This window comes from Heptranchias perlo, chromosome X (genome assembly GCF_035084215.1).
Source record: "Heptranchias perlo isolate sHepPer1 chromosome X, sHepPer1.hap1, whole genome shotgun sequence".
Lineage (NCBI taxonomy): Eukaryota > Metazoa > Chordata > Chondrichthyes > Hexanchiformes > Hexanchidae > Heptranchias > Heptranchias perlo.
In genome coordinates this window covers 3,283,499-3,301,830 of record NC_090370.1, presented here as the reverse complement: position 1 = coordinate 3,301,830, position 18,332 = coordinate 3,283,499, and the positions used below count along the sequence as shown (strand labels likewise).

The 18,332-nt window shown below is 43.2% G+C and overlaps 1 protein-coding gene across 2 annotated transcripts in view; it reads right to left on the bottom strand.

Annotated features, from left to right (window-relative positions):
* LOC137307160 (arf-GAP with GTPase, ANK repeat and PH domain-containing protein 1-like) overlaps positions 1 to 18,332 on the bottom strand; it is a 116,180-nt gene that overhangs the window by 15,891 nt on the left and 81,957 nt on the right. For both annotated transcript variants that reach the window (XM_067976498.1, XM_067976497.1), the window contains exons 9-13: positions 14,407 to 14,493; positions 12,374 to 12,478; positions 9,971 to 10,118; positions 8,665 to 8,802; positions 4,293 to 4,433 (exon numbers count right to left, since the gene is read on the bottom strand). In XM_067976498.1, coding sequence (XP_067832599.1) covers positions 4,293 to 4,433; positions 8,665 to 8,802; positions 9,971 to 10,118; positions 12,374 to 12,478; positions 14,407 to 14,493 — 619 coding nt within the window. The remainder of the gene's footprint in view (positions 1 to 4,292; positions 4,434 to 8,664; positions 8,803 to 9,970; positions 10,119 to 12,373; positions 12,479 to 14,406; positions 14,494 to 18,332) is intronic.

Below are 18,332 nucleotides of genomic sequence, written 5' to 3'. Positions count from 1 at the left end.
AGGTACTTTGCCGAGGGTAGGATCCCAGGTAGCAAATTTGGGAAAGCCAGGGATTTCTGCTTTGAATCTGACCGGAGTTGCACAATAACTGACCGGGAAAGGGGAGAGAATGAGTGAACAAAAGTTCCATTCCCCAGCACATGTCACAAGGATGGCTAAAAGAAAGACTTGCACACCACTGAGAAACGCCTCACAGACAATGAGCTACTTTGAAGTGCAGTGACTGTCATTATGTAGGCAAATGCAGAAGCCATTGCACGCACAGCAAGATCCCACAAACAGCACTGTTGAGTGATTGGTCGGTCTGTTTCTTTTTGGTGGTGTTGGTTGAGGGAGGAATGTTGGCCAGAAGGGGGAGAACTCCTCGCTGGTCTTCCAAGAGTGCCATGGATCTTTGATCTTAGACAGGCAGATGCAATGTCGTCTCATTTGAAGGATGGATGGGTTAAAGCCTCATTGGCACAGTGACAGACAGCACAATGCACAGCACAATATGCTGGCTGTGACAGCACAGGTGCTAATCCCAGTTGTTTGAGGCAGCCAGTTTAAAGTTGCACTTCCTAGTCAGATGGGTAGGAAGGGAATATGTTCAATAATAAATGAAAACAAAGAGCCTCTGGCAATGAATTACCTTTTGCTGTGCTATGGAAAGACACAGTAGTAAACCTTCCCTCTCCCCCACCCCATGTGTTTGTTAGGCTTAATTAAACAGAATTTAAGGACATCTGTTTGATGAACACAAATGAATGCATGTTTACATGGCACTGACATTTTTGCCAGTGATGTTACCAGTGTTTGTATGTTGTTCAGAAAAACTATTTCGTTACACAATAGGATAAGGTATATAGATATATAGGTATATAGATATATGAAATAAAAACTGGAAACGCACAGCAAGTCAATCAACAAATAAAAGAGAATGGCAGGTTGACATTTTGAGTAGGACGTTTCATTAGAACTCACGGCCAACAAACCATTAACCTTTCCTCCTCTTTCAGATGCTGACTGACGTACTGCACATTTCCCTGATAAGTAGGCCCTGCACTTTGAACTCGACTAACTTCATACAAAGACAGGCGGAAGGGAAAACCTATTTAATAGTTGCTATAGTAACAAACCAATTATTGCCAAAATGAGTATTAAGGAATCTAACAATCTGACAATAAAGGTCCAATCGTTTTCCAATGAGAGTCACTACTGACCTCTAACCTCCCGACCACCACAGAGTTGATTCCTGACAAACATATACTTAACTGTCACCAAGAAATGTTTTGCGGCTTCTCCGATTAGCTCAAGGAGTTTATCCAGTGAGGAGCTGCTCCTGATCATTTTTTGTTATTTGTTCTTTGGATGTGGGCAACTCTGGCAAGCCCAGGATTTATTGCCCATCCCCAGTTGCCCCGAGGGTATTTAGAGCCAATCACATAGTGTGGTACTGCAATCACACGTAGGCTACCAGGGACAAAGAGGAGACGAGGAAGAGGAGGAATGTTTGGCCCATGTCTGAATTTCTATAAACTGCAGATAAAATTGGGTAAATCTCTGTAACGCAGCCCATTTTTCTAATGTAGTTTTAGTTTAGTAATCAGCTTGACTTGAAGACTGGACTTGTGCTCAAGCTGAGCTTGTTTTCACCTATTGAAAAAGGTATACGATAAGTGGTTCACGTTGGTCAAGATTTCTACAAATGAAGACATACAGAAGGAAAAATCCAACTTCTTCCTGTGTTGTATTGCAGCATAAACCCCTCACATTAACCAGGGAACTCTGATCCCGAACAGAAACAAATTCTACAGCACTCTCTGGAGCAACATGGTTTTCAGGTCCACTTCACAAAACAGCTAGCACAATTCACTGTAATACACAAACTGTGTGGTTCCCAGTGTATTATAGGAAAGGTGCAATGTAATCTTTAGCAGTAAATTTCTCCTCTTCTTGTAGGCCCCACCGTGCCTCTCATAGTCCAGACTGAGAGGGTAGCCTGGTGAGCTGCTTTCAGCTCATTGCCGATGCTGGTGCGTGATCAGCTGCTGGAAGGTGCGTAAGGGCGTTTGTACCATGTTACCATTTCTTACCCCTCGGCTTCCCGCGTGGGCCCTGCTCCCGCTCCTTTGGCAAAAACATTCCCTTTGCTTGGCCCTTCCTAACTGTTCAGCTGAGATCAGGAGTTTATTACATAGGGACCAACTGTGCAGAACAAATGTTTTACTGTTACATTACATCACCAGGATCCATTATTTATGTATCCCAAATGCATATTCAAGATAAAGTTGCTTATGAGTGGATCACATGGCATTGCTCATGGTAAATTGGATAATAACATGTAATGTACAATATTATTCTGTCACTAAAGTTGTGTTTAATCTAATCACAAAATCTAATTGCTGTGAATAGGCACATCCAGATTAAATTAGAAGCTAATTGCTGTTAATCACACATCCTGAGGTCATTTGTAAGTTAGTTGCTATCTTTCTCTTTTGAACTTTTTTTTGTTAAGTTTACCTGTGCGATACCTGAATTTTGGCTTGACCTATATTGGATTTCCCGTTGCATTGCTCACAGGTAGTCTGGGGTCTGGGGCATGGTTGCGATGTTTAGTTAATAACCTGGCCTGTGCAGTTTTTTTTATTTGTTCATGGGGTGTGGGCGTCACTGGCAAGGCCAGCATTTATTGCCCATCCCTAATTGCCCTTGAGAAGGTGGTGGTGACAACTGAGTGGCTTGCTAGGCCATTTCAGAGGGCGATTAAGAATCAACCACATTGCTGTGGGTCTGCAGTCACATATAGGCCAGACCGGGTATGGACGGCAGGTTTCCTTCCCTAAAGGACATTAGCGAACCAGATGGACCTCTGCACTAAGTAGGTAAATCCAGGTATTTGTAGCTACTTATAAACTATTGAGTTCAATTCAGAGGGCCGTTGTAATTACTTATAATTTTCAGGCTCCTGGTTAATGACTGGCTTTCTTTTCTTTTTTGTATCTGTGACAAAGTGTTTAATATGAAGTGTGACAGACATGTGCTAGACATAAGCCTTTTTAAAAAAAATACTGGCAGATTGCCTGTGGCACTGCTCTTGGTAACTCTGGATGATACGTTGTTTAATAAGGACAGGAATTTTGTAGTGTACAATATATTATTCTGCTAAGGTGCAGCTGTCCCTTTAAGGCAACAAAATCTAATTGTTATTAAGTAGCAGAAGCTCAGGTCACTCAAAGTTGAATTGGTCCATGGTCAGGAAACTTTGTAAATATACACAATGTATTATTCTTCTAATGTGTGCCCCTTTAAGGCTACAAAGTCTAATTGCTGTTAAATAAACCCCAAGTGAGTTCATACAGGGGTCAACTGAGAGGATGCATTCTGGTGCTGGTATTCTGTACTCCTGGAGAGCTCCTTTGCTTATAGTTTTTTTTTTAAAAAGTGTGACACTGAAATTTGAGTGTGACACTTTAAGCGTGACAGAGGAATGTGTTGGTCAGGAAATGTGAGCTTGATGAACTATGTTTTCGATATTATTAAAAACAGTACATTGAGCTTACATTTCCTGTCCGTCACAATCCCCTGTCACATACTCCTGGGTAGTTTTAGGAACCTGCACTTTTAGACCCTCATAAGCCTAAAATTAGACATAAAGCTACTCATTACAGCAAAATTGAACTGAGATCCTACTGGCGGTTACAAGCTCTAGGACCACAAGAGCGCAGGATGGCTTTTACTGAATAATATGCATCAAATTAATTTACAGCTGCTGAAACACTGGGAGAATATGTACACCATTGGATGTGGGGATGGTGCAATAACATTGACCCATAGCTCAATGGTTGTTTCACGTAGCGAGAATGAAGAACAAAAGGGAGGTAATGAAATGGTCAAGGGCTCTGTCTCTTACTATCGGGAATGTCTGAGGTTCAAAACTGCTCATTGCTAAAAGTCCTCTGACTCCATCAGGTGAGTTTCACCAGTTTTCTGCTAGGTCACTTGACGAACTGCTGCAGGGAAATGAAGGAGGGAAAAAACAGCATTCTCCAGCCCAAAAGACCAGCACAATCATTTCACTACTGAATTTTTAAAAAGATAGAAGCCAGTTGGTGATCAGATTGTACTGACTTTAGGATTTATAGTGATGAAGAGCAAGATTCAGGCAGCAGAAAGACCCTGAAAAGTTAGCAGCCTTACTGGCTACCAAAGAAGTGACTTTTCTATTCCTCCAGGCAAGTACTCAAAATATCTCTCAATCAAAAGAGCAGTTAGACCTTCACAAACATACTCCATCCTGCCAACGAGCTCACCTTCTGCCAGTCCCATCATGCCATCTGCCTTGCTCACACTCTTCTTCCTGCGATGCTTCTTTCGGTTTAACTGGGGTGAGGGTGGGGAGTCCAGCTTGCTGCTCGAGGGACTGGAGATGCCTTCCCCTGTGACAGTTACTTCTTCAAAAAGAAAAACACACCTATTAAATAATTCAAGCTGCCATACATTTTTGTTCCTTTTTCAAAATACCGTGTGTGTTACTGGAAGCCGTTTTATCCTCCCCTCCAAATTTTTCTCCTCTTTTTGTGATTCATGTTGAGGTACAGTTCTGCAGGCACTGCCCTTTAGCATCACTAATAATGACCAGGATTGGAAACCCTGGCCGACCCTGGGATCATGGAGCCAACTGTGGTATCTCCACTGCTGTCTTGCTTAAGATGATCCAATTCTGCACAGGTTAGAAATCGAATCTGGGATCTTCTTACTCTTTATGGGTCAGTCTCACATCATGCATTATGTTTATTCCAGTTGCTGTCTTCTTTCAACATTATAAGAAATATTTTTTTTCTCTCTGTGGGATACTGAAATAAATTTTTTTTGAGGATAAGTTCTAAATCCTATAGGATTTTCTTCTTAGTTTATTAATAGTGAGGAGAATTGAGTCCCACAATCATTCTGTACCCACATTTATAACATTCACATTTCAATGTTTATAATTGACTTGTAACGGTGAAGTGCAGCCTTGTAAATGACAGTGTGGAAAGCAATTTCTCCATAGTGTCTCTTTATGGCAGTGTCTTCGGCTGCATTAACCTGTTGGATTAAACTCCTCGTAATTTGACACGTAGCATTTAGATTCTGGTAGCTTCAGATCAGAGGTAATCAAAATGAAAGCAGTTGCTCCAGACTGGTAAAACTGCAGGAGAGCTATAGTCAGTGCTGAAACTGGACCTGATTATCAAGACAAGCATCAACAGACTTTAAGAGATGATAAATTTGTACTTCAGGGTGGAAGGTTTCATTATTCAGGTTTTCTGAATCAGATTTTTACACTAAGTAAGAAGGTTGGTGGACGAGATCCTTTTGATAGATCCCAATGTGTTTTTTTCTTTTTCTTTTAGTCTGCATTATACAATGGTCAGCTTGACTCAGTTGGTAGCACTCTCACCTCCGAGTCAGAAGGCTGTGGGTTCTCATGAGCGTATGATTTGGACTGACACTCCAGTACTGAGGATGAGCTGCATTGTCAGAGGTGTCGTCCTTTAGACAAACCCATTAAGGTTCTATCCAGCAAAAGCCTGCTATATAATCCTCCTCTGTGGCTGTGGGTATTTTGAATCATTGTGACATTGCACTGCACTTCTGAGTGTTTTCCAGAAGGGGTCACTGTTAACAAATTTGTATCTCTAACCCAATACCTGCTCTCTTGACGGACTGGAAATAACAGACAGCACATAGCAAAATAGATTTTACACTGCAACTACCTGTGCACATAGTAAAAGGAACTTTGCTGCACATTGTGAGTCAATATTATATGGTTTAAAAGGTCAAACTAATGGTCAAAGACCTTGATATTGTTTCCCATAGTTATAATGAATGTGTGAATATAATGAATATTATTCAACCTGCAATCTGGGAACAGATTGCACACATGCATATTATTAGTATTTCACATTGACGGTCAGTGTTTTGAGTGTTTGGTCCATGTATCAGCATTTGTTGATGAAAATCAGCGCAGACTGGGCCCCTCCCCTCAGTGCAATTCCTGATGCTATATGAAGTGATTTTTAGCCACTGTATACGGTGGGTAGGTATTCTAGTGAGAACTTACAGTAAGTTTCTGCTTACTGAGTCCAGCAGCTGGAATCACTTCCATTAGCAACAGGACTCAGACAGGAGCTGCAATGAGGGGAGAGGGAAGTGGGGGGAATGGATGGCAATGAAGGAGGAAATCCATAAATTGTGAAGTATAAAACTGTTTAAAATTAAACAGAATGCATCAGTTTTAAAATAAAAGTTCTAAATTTTCTGGGGGAACATGGCCCTGGACCCCCCCTAAAAATGGACCATCAATTTAGTGCCTTTGACATTTGTATTTTCCCCCTTCAACCTGTTGTGTACTTTTGTGTTTCTCCCCCCCAATACTAGTGAGGGAATGTTGTGTATACTTAGAGCTTATGGTACAAGCCAGTGTAACTACTTGTTCTCACATGTCATGGGTTTACAGTCGAGGCTGTTCTTGAGTTGTCAGCTTTTTGAGGGCTTTGGCTGCTTTGCAGATGTTGATATACTATTGCAAGTTTTCTAGGTTGGCCTGTATGAGATTGAAATACAAGGTATAGCTGAGTGTTTTTAATGTCCTCTCGCTCTGCTATTCCAGCATTAAATCACTCTGGGTTTTCCTGTTAGTGGGCATGACCACTTCCAAATTACATTTTTTCAGGCTCCAGGTATTTGAATTCTGAATGTGATCCAAATGGGATTTTATGTGGTTCATTGTCATTGGGCAATGCAGTTGAATAGTACTAGATTTGATGGCACAATTACATGGATAGGATGAATGGCACGATATTTTATTTTATATTTTTACCCAGAGCACTGACCGACAGCAGCTGTTATCTTCACCTTCTCCTAGGATTCAGGATGATTTTTTAAAAATTGCATTTATATAGCAGATTTCAACTCACCAGGATATCCCAAAGTGCTTCACAGTCACTTTTGAAGTGTAGTCACTGTTGTAATGAAGACAAATGCTGCAGCCAATTTGCGCACAACATGATCCCACAAAAGACAATGACCAGATAATCTGTTTTAGTGGTGTTGGTTAATGGATAAATATTGGCCAGGATATCGGGAGAACTTTCTGCTCTTCTTCAAATAGTGCCATGGGATCTTTTACATACACCCGAGAGGGCAGACGGGACCTTAGTTTAACGTCTCTTCTGAAATACGGCACCTCCAACGACACAGCACCTCCTCTGTACTGCACTGAAGCGACAGATCAGATTATAAGCTCAAGTCTCTGGAGTGGGATTTGAACCCACAAACTTCTGACTCAGAGGTGAGTGTGCTACCCACTGAGCCAAACTGTGAAATCCATCATCCTGACTACCTCCAAAATCAAACCATATTTACCACTAGATCAGAATAGTCAGGTCCATCCTGATGACTCAGAAGTAAAGTCACCATCTCTGAGCCATAAACACCAGAAAGGTCCCACATTCAAACCCCAGTCTGTGCAGAGTCAGCTGATTTCAGAGGGGCAGTGTCCCTGGGTTAGGGAAGGTGAGGAATTCCACTGGTGATCTCTATCCAATGTGTAGATATCTGAGCAAAACACTCTCTCTGGGACATGGGAAACTGGGATGAAATACAGAAGCCAAAAATATCTAGAGTTGAAAAAAAGTAGAGTTTTTTAAAAATTCGTTCATGGGATGTGGGCATCGCTGGCGAGGCCGGCATTTATTGCCCATCCCTAATTGCCCTTGAGAAGGTGGGGTGAGCCGCCTTCTTGAACCTCTGCAGTCCGTGTGGTGAAGGTTCTCCCACAGTGCTGTTAGGAAGGGAGTTCCAGGATTTTGACCCAGTGACGATGAAGGAACGGCGATATATTTCCAAGTCGGGATGGTGTGTGATTTGGAGGGGAACGTGCAGGTGGTGTTGTTCCCATGTACCTACTGCTCTTGTCCTTCTAGGTGGTAGAGGTCACGGGTTTGGGAGGTGCTGTTGAAGAAGCCTTGGCGAGTTGCTGCAGTGCATCCTGTGGATGGTACACACTGCAGCCACAGTGCGCTGGTGGTGAAGGGAGTGAATGTTTGGGGTGGTGGATGGGGTGCCAATCAAGCGGGCTGCTTTGTCCTGGATGGCGTTGAGCTTCTTGAGTGTTGTTGGAGCTGCACTCATCCAGGCAAGTGGAGAGTATTCCATCACACTGCTGACTTGTGCCTTGTAGATGGTGGAAAGGCTTTGGGGAGTCAGGAGGTGAGTCACTATTGACACCACTGTGCCAGCCAATGAGTTTGTGTAGCAACGGGTAATCTCACTTTTAAGACATATACAATGAGTTATGGGAGTAGATATTACAAATTAGCACTTCCATGAGCACATAATCAGGGGCTGGGGCACAATTTTCTGTCTATTAGTTTTAATGTATGGAAAATGATGGTGGGCGCCCTGACCTTTGCCCCCAAATTTCCAATATGGGTTCCCATCACGCAAAGCTCCATGCTGGGAAGGCTCAATCAGAAAATCTACCTCATGGAGTCTTTCTTACTTAAAGAATAAATTGTCTCTGCTGTTCACCGTGTACCTTCTGTGTATTTGCCAGCCGTGCTATGCTGCTCCTCAGATGGTTAACCACTGCACTGCGCAGCTGCTCGCCACACAAATAAGCTGATGTGTTTTCCTTACCAGTGGTCCTTGAGCTATTTTCACTCCATTGGTCACTGCTGGAAATGGAGGAGCAGTTTGGGAGTTTTCCTTTGGTCTTGGTATCACTGCTGACTGCTTGTTCAACAACAGGGTCTAAACCACCAGAGTGCAGAGAATCTGTGGGAGAGATAACCCATGGGGTATTCAATCTTTCACTCCCTAAATGAAATTCTCATGCCAACTACAGTGAAGATCAGCACAGTTATTACCAGTGATTACTACAATTACTACGTGATTCTTCCTTTTGGTGACTTGTGAAATAAAATATTACATCTGTCTTCTTGACAAAATTAATCCCATTCTAGGTCTTGGGAATGAGAAGCAAAGTCTGAATCCTGAACTGCACTTTGTATGAGACCAGAACATTCCTCAATTACACAAAACACGACTGTAATTTAAATGCGCATTCTTCGTCCCTGCATCGTCACTGTGTTGAGAACAAGACCCGTCACACTGTCTCCTACTCGAACATATTCTTTCCCACTCCTTACCTCCATCACGTGTTCCCTTCCTCTGACAACCTTTTAAAAGCTTGACGTCACCTAACCATTATTTGTTAAGCTCTCTTTTTAATCTTGGTCTCCTGCACAAAGAGTCTCGGCCCTTCACTTGCGTTTCTCAATTTAAAAAAAAACCTGGCCTAGATATCACAAGACTGATGTTGAAAATAAGCTGACTCACAGTCTGATGCACACAGGTCCTGACTTATATCCTGCACAGCAGGGGGAGGGATCGTCTGCAGAAATTCACCCCCTATATCTTTTATGCTTCTTAATCATGTTGTATAAATCATTTACATAATTCATACTTATCAAACCTCACGCCCTGGTTTACCCAGTTACTGTGTTGCTGGCAATGATAAAATGATGGTGGTCTGGGTTAATTGCTCAAAATATATTGCAAAAAATGCAGATTACATACCGAAAAATGAAAGCTGTGATGAGGTATCTAACCTTTCAATTGTTTAGCCCTTGGGTGCAGATAATAACCAACGTGGAAGGAACATACAAGCAGTTTGAAGTTAAGTGGAAACCAAGGGCTAGATTCCATTCTATTCCAATGTCTTAAAGTAACATTATCTCCCTAAGGCCAAAGGAAGATTTACCAAATTTAAAGGGAAACTCCAGCTTCCCAATCACTTTTAATACACACAACACCCCTCCCGACTGTTCAGTACCTCAGCATTAATTCATTTCTAATATTTCATCTACCCAAAAAACAAGAAGTTTCACAGTGGAGGAGGTCCATTGGATGTTGTGCAGAGTTTGTGTCACATTGTACTTACCAACACTTTCTTGCCCGCTGCTCACAAGTCCATTCAGGCTGGTGGAGGCGCCACTGGCTGAAACAGCACGAGGTGGCCGCTTGCCAGGAACTTTAACTGTGGTCCTGAGAAGATCAATCTCTTTTCCATGGATGTTCTGCATATAATCCTGCAGCAAAAAAGATAGTAGAATTCACCAGGTCTTGAAAGTACCGTATTCCGAGATACTGAGGGTAATTTTCTAACTTCACCGTCTGGGTAGCAACCTGGCAGAGCGCATCACCCGCCCGTTGTAGAACCACCCCGATTTTCATCCCAGGTTACTGCCCAGGCGGCAAAGTTGAAAATGACCCCTGTTGAGTAACATGACAATTTAAAATATCTGCATTAAAAATAGATCCTTGAGGCCAATGAATCAGGGAAATCTCAATCCTATTCATGGTGGATATGAATTGAAAGCCTGGCAGCAATTTAACACTATTTTGGGAGTCTTGATTAGACAGGCAATAAGGATAAATGGTGTAGGATATAGAAACTTCATACTGCAGGAAAAGGAGGTGCTTTTACTAATGTTGGGGGCACATAGAGGGGGGTTTTATTGTCCTGCACTCCCTGTGGCTGGAAATAAAAAGGGCTTGGCATTCCACCAGTGTTGTCACCTCTTAGCTTTATCAGCCATAACAACAGCAACAACAGTAGTGTGGATTTATACAGAGCCCCTCATGTAGCACAAAGCCTCTCAGCAACACAAGTGTGGCTATCACAGTGACCCTGTGATACACAACGTCTGTCAGATTCAAAGATTCAAGACCAGAGGGCAGAGATCACAGCTGTACCCGAGGGCACGGTCTCTCACCTGATGATAACTTTTTAATAATACACACACTGGGACATGGGGCATCTTGGTAATCAACTGAAAATTATTTCTGGATAAACTAACATTAATGATAGAAACATTGCAAGTTCTGTCGTGTGGAGACCATCGCACTGAGAGTTGCCATCTGTTCTGACGGCCCTGTCGGCATAGAATCAGAACCAAATTGGATAAGTCTACATCATAAAAAGTAAGAGAACCCAGGGGAAGATCTCCTCTGTGAGCTATTTGTAGGGAAATAGTAAATTTGTTAATAAAGAACCTATTTACGATTTCACTACAAATTGCACACAGAGGAGATCTCCACCATCCCCTCTCCCAGTAATTTCAGAACTCATTTTTTTCTGCTGAAATGCTGATTACAAACTGCTCCACTTTCACTTTGGTGGATTACGACCATTACTAGAACCCATCTACTGGATTTCTACCTTGTAACTCTTCTCAGGCAGCCTTCATGCTCATTGTTAATGCCATTCCGACGTTTTCCAACAGGAAGGCTGTGTATGGCCTGTGTTATTACTGATCTGAGTGCTTAATGTCGACACTGAATGGCAAAAGCAGAAAAATAGTTCCTTTCACAGTGCCGAGATCCCTCACCTTGATTTGTTTGTTTGTCAGAAAATATAAGTTAACAAATGATTGGAATGCACGCTGGAGAATATTTTGATGGCAGAAAATTGTGCGTTTGACATGAGGATCCTACGTGTGGGGAAATCACAGGTGTGAACTGACATCCACTCTATGGGGCAACTTGTTGAATCACAAATGTAATAATCCACTGTGGCATCCTGGTAGAGCTGAATATCTCTCTATAAGCCCACACAAGGTGATTTGAGATGCAATTATCAAACTTGCACAATGCACTTGGTGTCACATTAACACACATCTAAAGTCCTGCATCATACATTGGAAAGAGAGGAGAAAGCAAACCAAATATTTCCAATGCATGGAAAAATCTCCTTAGCAACAGAGAATATGGGCTGCAATTCAACTGTAATTCTGGCGGGAGGCCGGCGGTAACGGAGGGAGGCCGGCGGTAACGGAGGGAGGCCGGCGGTAACGGAGGGAGGCCGGCGGTAACGGAGGGAGGCCGGCGGTAACGGAGGGAGGCCGGCGGTAACGGAGGGAGGCCATGAATCCCCCGTGGAATTTCAGCCCCGTTGTTTCTAATTCGGAAAGTTTGAAAGAAAAAGAGAAAGAAAGTCTGACTTCTAATTGAGGCGAGGATCTGCTCGGAGCCCCTAATTGACCCAGGAAGATGCAAACATTTCATCTTGGGCCCTTAAAAGGGACAGACCAAGTCGCACCCACCTGCACTTTAGCAGCAGAATAATACATTGTGCATTACAGAGTATCATGCTTCTGACCTCTCAAAAAACAGCAAATCCGCCAACCTACCATGAGTAGTGCTACGGGAGTTCCACTAGTTTAATAAAATCGCCATATTTCTCAAGCACAAGATAAAGTAGGTTTGACTTTTATCAGCATGTCTGTTTTGATGGCAAATCCAAAACCCCTTTGAGGAACCAAAACTTACTAAGTACACTTACGTGTAAACTGGGATGATAGGACAAGATACCATTGTTGCACAGCGTAACATACTTCTTCTTCCACTCTTTGTTTAGTGAGTTTCCACTTCTCTTCAACAACACCCCCTGCAATAAAACACACTTGTGAAATCCAGGAACAAAGGAGAAAGCAACACTCTCCCCGTGCACGGCTGCCATGCGAGAGCTAGTCAGCTCAACTCAGCCGCTCAGCTCAAGACAGACTTGAAAAGTTGGGTCTTTTCTCGTCAGAACGACGCAGTTTACGGGACGACATAATAAAAGTTTTTAAAATGATAAAAGGCTGGGACTGGGTAAACAGAATCAGAGTGTTTCCAGTAGTTGAGGGGTCAAGAATGAGGGAACAAAGATACAAGATTAAATGCAAGAGATTTAGCACAGAGGGCAAGAGAAACTTCTTCACACAAAGAATTGTGAGGCTGTGGAATTCATTTCCAGGGTTAGTAGTCGAGGCAGAAACTGTGTCAACATTCAAGATTAGATTGGAGAGGTGGATGAAGGGATATGGAAACAGGGCAGGTAAATGTGATTAGAACTAGTTGCTCGCATGGAGGGTAAACGCCAACATAAATTGTTTGGGCTGAATGGCCTGTTTCCTTGTTGTAACTTCTATGGATGTCTATGTTAATAAACACGGCCCCTTGTCTGAGCTACAGGAGGCTGCCTGGTCTTCATGGAACCACACTCAGGAGCTGTTAACACCTTTAGGGGAGGAGACAACTGGAAGTAGAATAGTTGGAACAATAAAAGGCCGATCAAGCCATTAAACCCACATTCAAAAGGCCACCCGACTTATTTGACCTCTTGATGGAAGGGAAATAAACTCCATGCAGTGTTTGAGAATATTGAAAGCAGTAGCGGGCGAGTCCACAGCCAGGGCGCCCTCCTTCCCCCCCCCTCGCTGGAGGAAGGCTTTAGTGATACCTGCCTAGTGTGGGAACAGAAAACAGGACATTGGCCAAAAAATAAAGAACCTGCATATAGAGATAATAAGCCTGCAGTAATTTTATTTTAAAAAACTTACAGTCATAAAATGCCTTTAATGTAACAAAGGTAATGGACACGGAGCAGGAAGTGGGAGAAGCAGGTATGGGGAGGTGGTTTTTTGAGGGTGGGGAGAGATGTAGCAAGAGCGAGGAGGCTAGGAAGAGAGTCCCAGAGTGTGGAGACACGGCCACTGATGGTGGAGCACAGAAATCCAAAGTCAGAACAGCGGAGGTTGGGAACCAGGAAGTTTGGCCGGAGGAGGCCGAGTCCCATGGAGGGGATTTGTAAATGAGGGCGAGGATTTTGAAATCAATGCATTCAATGGTGAGCCAGTGGAGGTCAGCGAGGCTTGGGGTGACAGATAAGCGGGACTTAATATGGAATAGGGCAGCAGAGATGGAATGTGTTTAACATTCAAGGTGTTCAGGATTTTAGCCGTATGAATTTATAAGTTTAATAATGAACATTTTTTTTAAAGTGTTTGCAACTAGTTCTTAATTATGATGGAGGTGGTATTATGAACGGTCTGACAGAACATTCAGGGGTGACAGCCACCCCTCCAAAGTATCACCCCAATTTCCTCCTCGCCCTTCCTGAAGGTCCTGACTATTGCTGAGTCACAACTGCACAGATGCCAACAGCATCTCTGGTACCTCACCCGAGTGGCCATTCTCCATGTGAGAGCCTGGATAGTGGATTTTGACCGGCTATTCAACTGTAACGGCATCACAGCTGGAGCATCAGGAGCAGGAAAACTGCCGGAATTTTATTTTCCTTTCCCAAACACAGGGGCACCTGTTTCAACTGTAGAACTCCTAACTACCACTCTCCACCAAGATCAGCTGACACAAATAAGGATGAATGGTCCAGTTCTCCACTTGGCCGTGCATTTACCAACACATCCAGAAGTTAAGAAGATTATAGTTCAGCAACTACGATGTGGGGACAGAGGCAAAGAGGAGCTCAATTTATATTTGTTACGCACCCTTCAGTCTTGTGTATTCGGCCACAGTATTGCTGAAACCTACCTGTTTAATCGGGATTGCACGGCCACTTCCGATGTTATCTGCTTTACTGTCCAAACTCCTCCTCTCTGTATCGCTTCCCCGCCGACCCTGTGGAGGGAACACGAGCACTGTGTCAAATCGAAGCTGGACAGCTAAGGGGCTGAAGGACCTACTCTTATTAAAAGTAGCACCTTACGCTCCCTCCGCCTAGAAATAAACACCTCTGAGTCGTTCACAATGTGGTGGAGGTTATTAGAATAAATGTACTGCTGTGGACTCACTATGAAGGCAGAGTGAGCAACTGGATCAGGGCCAGACCATAGTGAGGGCAAATATAAACAGACGACCACCGCTATCTGCCAGCAAGTCTGAAAAGCCACTGTGCTGCTGCATACAATGGTTCCACTATTGTAATATTGCACTACTGTGACCATTTCACTGACATCCTTCAAATGCACTGTGGTGTTCTGCCCTCCTGGTGAGATCTGACTTGTCTCTCAAAGCGGGTGAAGGTTTCACAATATATTCGGTTTTCCAGCTACCGGGTTGAAAGTTCGAGACCAATAGCTCATTTGCCAGTGTCCCACTAATACAACCACATCTGTCCCATTTTTCACAGGAGATTAAACTCATCAGTGGCCTCCCAGAACCTGAATGAATAAACTTCAGCACGGTGTGGGAAAGGTTGAAGGTTAACAGGGAGGAAGAGAAGCAGAGGGAAATAAAAAGCTTTATCCAAATTAAAAATGTACACGTGGCTTATTCTGAACCATGTATCAGTAGGTACAGGAGATCTTGTTTTGCCTTTCTGCCATCAAGGAGTAGTGAGAGGCTGGAATTCCAAACAGCACTGTCTTATTTACATCATCAGTGCTTGGGGCTCAGGCACTGATCCCTGCGCTTGTCCACGAGACCAGCCTCTTGCTCCCTCGATCCCCTCTCCACTCAACTCCCCTTTCTGGCCCCCATGCTAGCTGACATAGTCAATGGTTCCTTTTCCTCAGGCATCATCCCTCTCTCCTTCAAATCCACCATCACCCGCTCCCACCTCAAAATACCCGCCCCCACCCATCTGTTCTCTCCAACTAGCACTCCATCTCCAATTTCCCTTTCCTTTCTAAGGTCCTTGAATGTGTTGTGGCTTCCCAGTTCCGTACATATCTCTCCTAAAACTCTCTGTTCAATTCCCTGCAGTCCAGCCTCTGTTCATCTCAGCACTGGAACAGCTCTAGCCAAAGTCAGTAAAATAAAGCAGCTTAATGATTTTATCTGGCCCTGTCCCACTAAAGTGTTTTGAATCTGGCTACTGAAAGACTGGAGAAGTGCACATAAGGGCATGTGTGAAAGACACAACATCCACTTCATATCACACAAGGGTCCTACTGTTCTGCCCCCTGTCCGGGTTACATTATCACATGATTAGATTTTGAACAGTACTGGCGCACTCCTCAAAGTAAGATGTGGGGATCACTTATGGGAGTAACCTGCACTGCTGCACCCAGGAGAATAACCAGGGCAGACGCAAAATTTGTAACATTCTTTGTTAGCTCCAGACTCGACTATTCCAATGCTCTCCTTACTGGCCTCCCAATTCTTCATAAGCTCCAACTTGTTCAAAACTCTACCACATGTATCCTGTCCTGCACTAAGTCCCACTCATCTATCATCCCTGTCCTGGTTGATCAACATTAGCTCCCCATGCACCAACAAATTGAATTTAAAATCCTCATTCTGATCTTCACTTCACCATATCTCTCCTTCAGCCCTATATCCCCACCAGAATGATCCATATCGCTGACATCTTCTGTGCATCCCCCTCCCTTTGCCCATCATTGGTGGCAGAGATTTCACTTATCTTGGTCCCACTCTCTGGGGCTCCCTCCTTAAACTTCTCAATATCTTTTTAAAAAAAATTCCTAAAACCCGTTTCTTTGACCAAGTTTTCAGTCTCCTTCCTGGCTCAGTGTCCCTTTTCCTTACACCTATTTATGAAGCAACGGAAAGAGAGAGCACGACACACAACGGAAAGAGAGAGAGAGAGACAGAAACACAGACAGAAAGAAAGAGAGACACACACAAGAGAGAGGCAGACAGAGAGGGACGAACAGCCAGAAAGAGAGAGATAAAGAGAGGGATGGGAAGAGAGAGAAAGCAGCATATTCTAGAATTGTAAATACTCCTCTTTGACTGAGTGGACTGCAGTACAAAGATCTGAAAATTGGTTGTACTAATCCACAGGTTCTGGAAATTCTGATTCACACATGATCTGAACCGAAGCATAAAATCTCTTGGCTCCGTGGCTAAAGCACTTGTCAGGATTCAACTGGATTAGTTAATGCACTCTGATATTTTGGCATCATAATACAGTAAAATGCTTTTAATAGGGAGACTCCCCAAGGAGAGCAAAATGCTTGCATTAAACAAGCCATATAAAACCAGGTGTACTGATCCCTATTGGCAGTATGATGTCCTGTATAAGAGCCGAAGAAATAAGCAGATAAAGCATTCTTCCATTCATTGGTAATGGAAAGTACAACTGGTCCATTGAACTCCACAAGACAGGGTCAATTGAATGGCACCAACATGGAAATTATCCAAAATCTTAACCATATTGGGTACACTTTGTGTTTTTTTTTAAATATTAAAAAAATGACTTTGCCCAGGTAACTCATTAACTATGTATTAATCAAACTCCTTTCCTTTGATGGCCCACTAGATCAGGCTGTGAGACTAGTGGTATCCCACAAGGGTCTGTGCTGGGGCCTCAGCTATTCACTATATTTATTAATGATTTAGATGATACAATAGAGAGCCATATATCAAGTTGCTGATGACACAAAGATTAGTGGCATAGTAAGTAGTGTAGATGGGAGCATAACATTACAAAGAGACTTTGATAGATTAAATGAGTGGGCAAAACTGTGGCAGATGGATTTCAACGAAGGCAAGTGTGAAGTCATCCATTTTGGATCAAAAAAGAATCGATCCAAGTATTTTTTAAATGTCGAAAAGCTCAGAACAGGGGAGGTCCAAAGAGATTTAGGAGTCCATGTACACAGATCACTAAAATGTAGTAGTCAGGTACAAAAAATAATCAAAAAGGCTAATGGAGTGTTAGCCTTTATAAGTAGAGGGCCAGAATATAAAGGGGAGGAAGTTTGCTTCCCTGTGTTGGCTGGCATAGCTTGAGATTAATTTACCACATGGGGGATTCACGGCCCCAAACTGTAGCCTATCATGTGGATCATGGGCCAAGAACCAGTGAACTAATTAATAGATTAGCATAACGAGCTCCAGCTATTCTCCTCGCTCCCTATTCATTGTTCATCGAACACCGTTGCATCAACTAGCCTCAATGTCAAGAGAAAGCTGCACTCAACACATTCTAGAAACATCCAGAATGGTCAATCACTAAAGACCAGCATTATCCAGCAGGGGGTTATCAGAGAGCTGTCAGGAATGGGAACCCCGGTCGATCAGCTAACTCATGCTGGGGCAGTGACTTGAATCCTTGTAACAATGAGATCATAGTGTATACGACCTGCACTGTGTTACTTTGAACTGCTGTGCTGCATTTTGTGTCCTTTATTTGAACTGTGTGTATCTTTAAATTTTATGGAATAAAGTATATTTTGAAATAAAAAAGGGATTTGAATTCTTCCTAATCTGTAAAGCCCAACACCACATCACACGGTGCATTTAATCACCGAGCCCTCAAGCTGCAAGGATTTTCATTGGTCTCTACTCCATTGGGAGCACACTGAAACATTTCTCACAAATACAACACTTCACAGCATCAAATCCCAAGTGCAGGTAGCACCTCGAACCAACTGTCACTCAGGCACGTCACATCAAGTCAGCACTCAAAGAAGTACTAACACACACCTGTGGGAAATACCGGGAACGTTCTCCAACATATTGTGAGCTGCTTCCCAAACGTTCCTCGA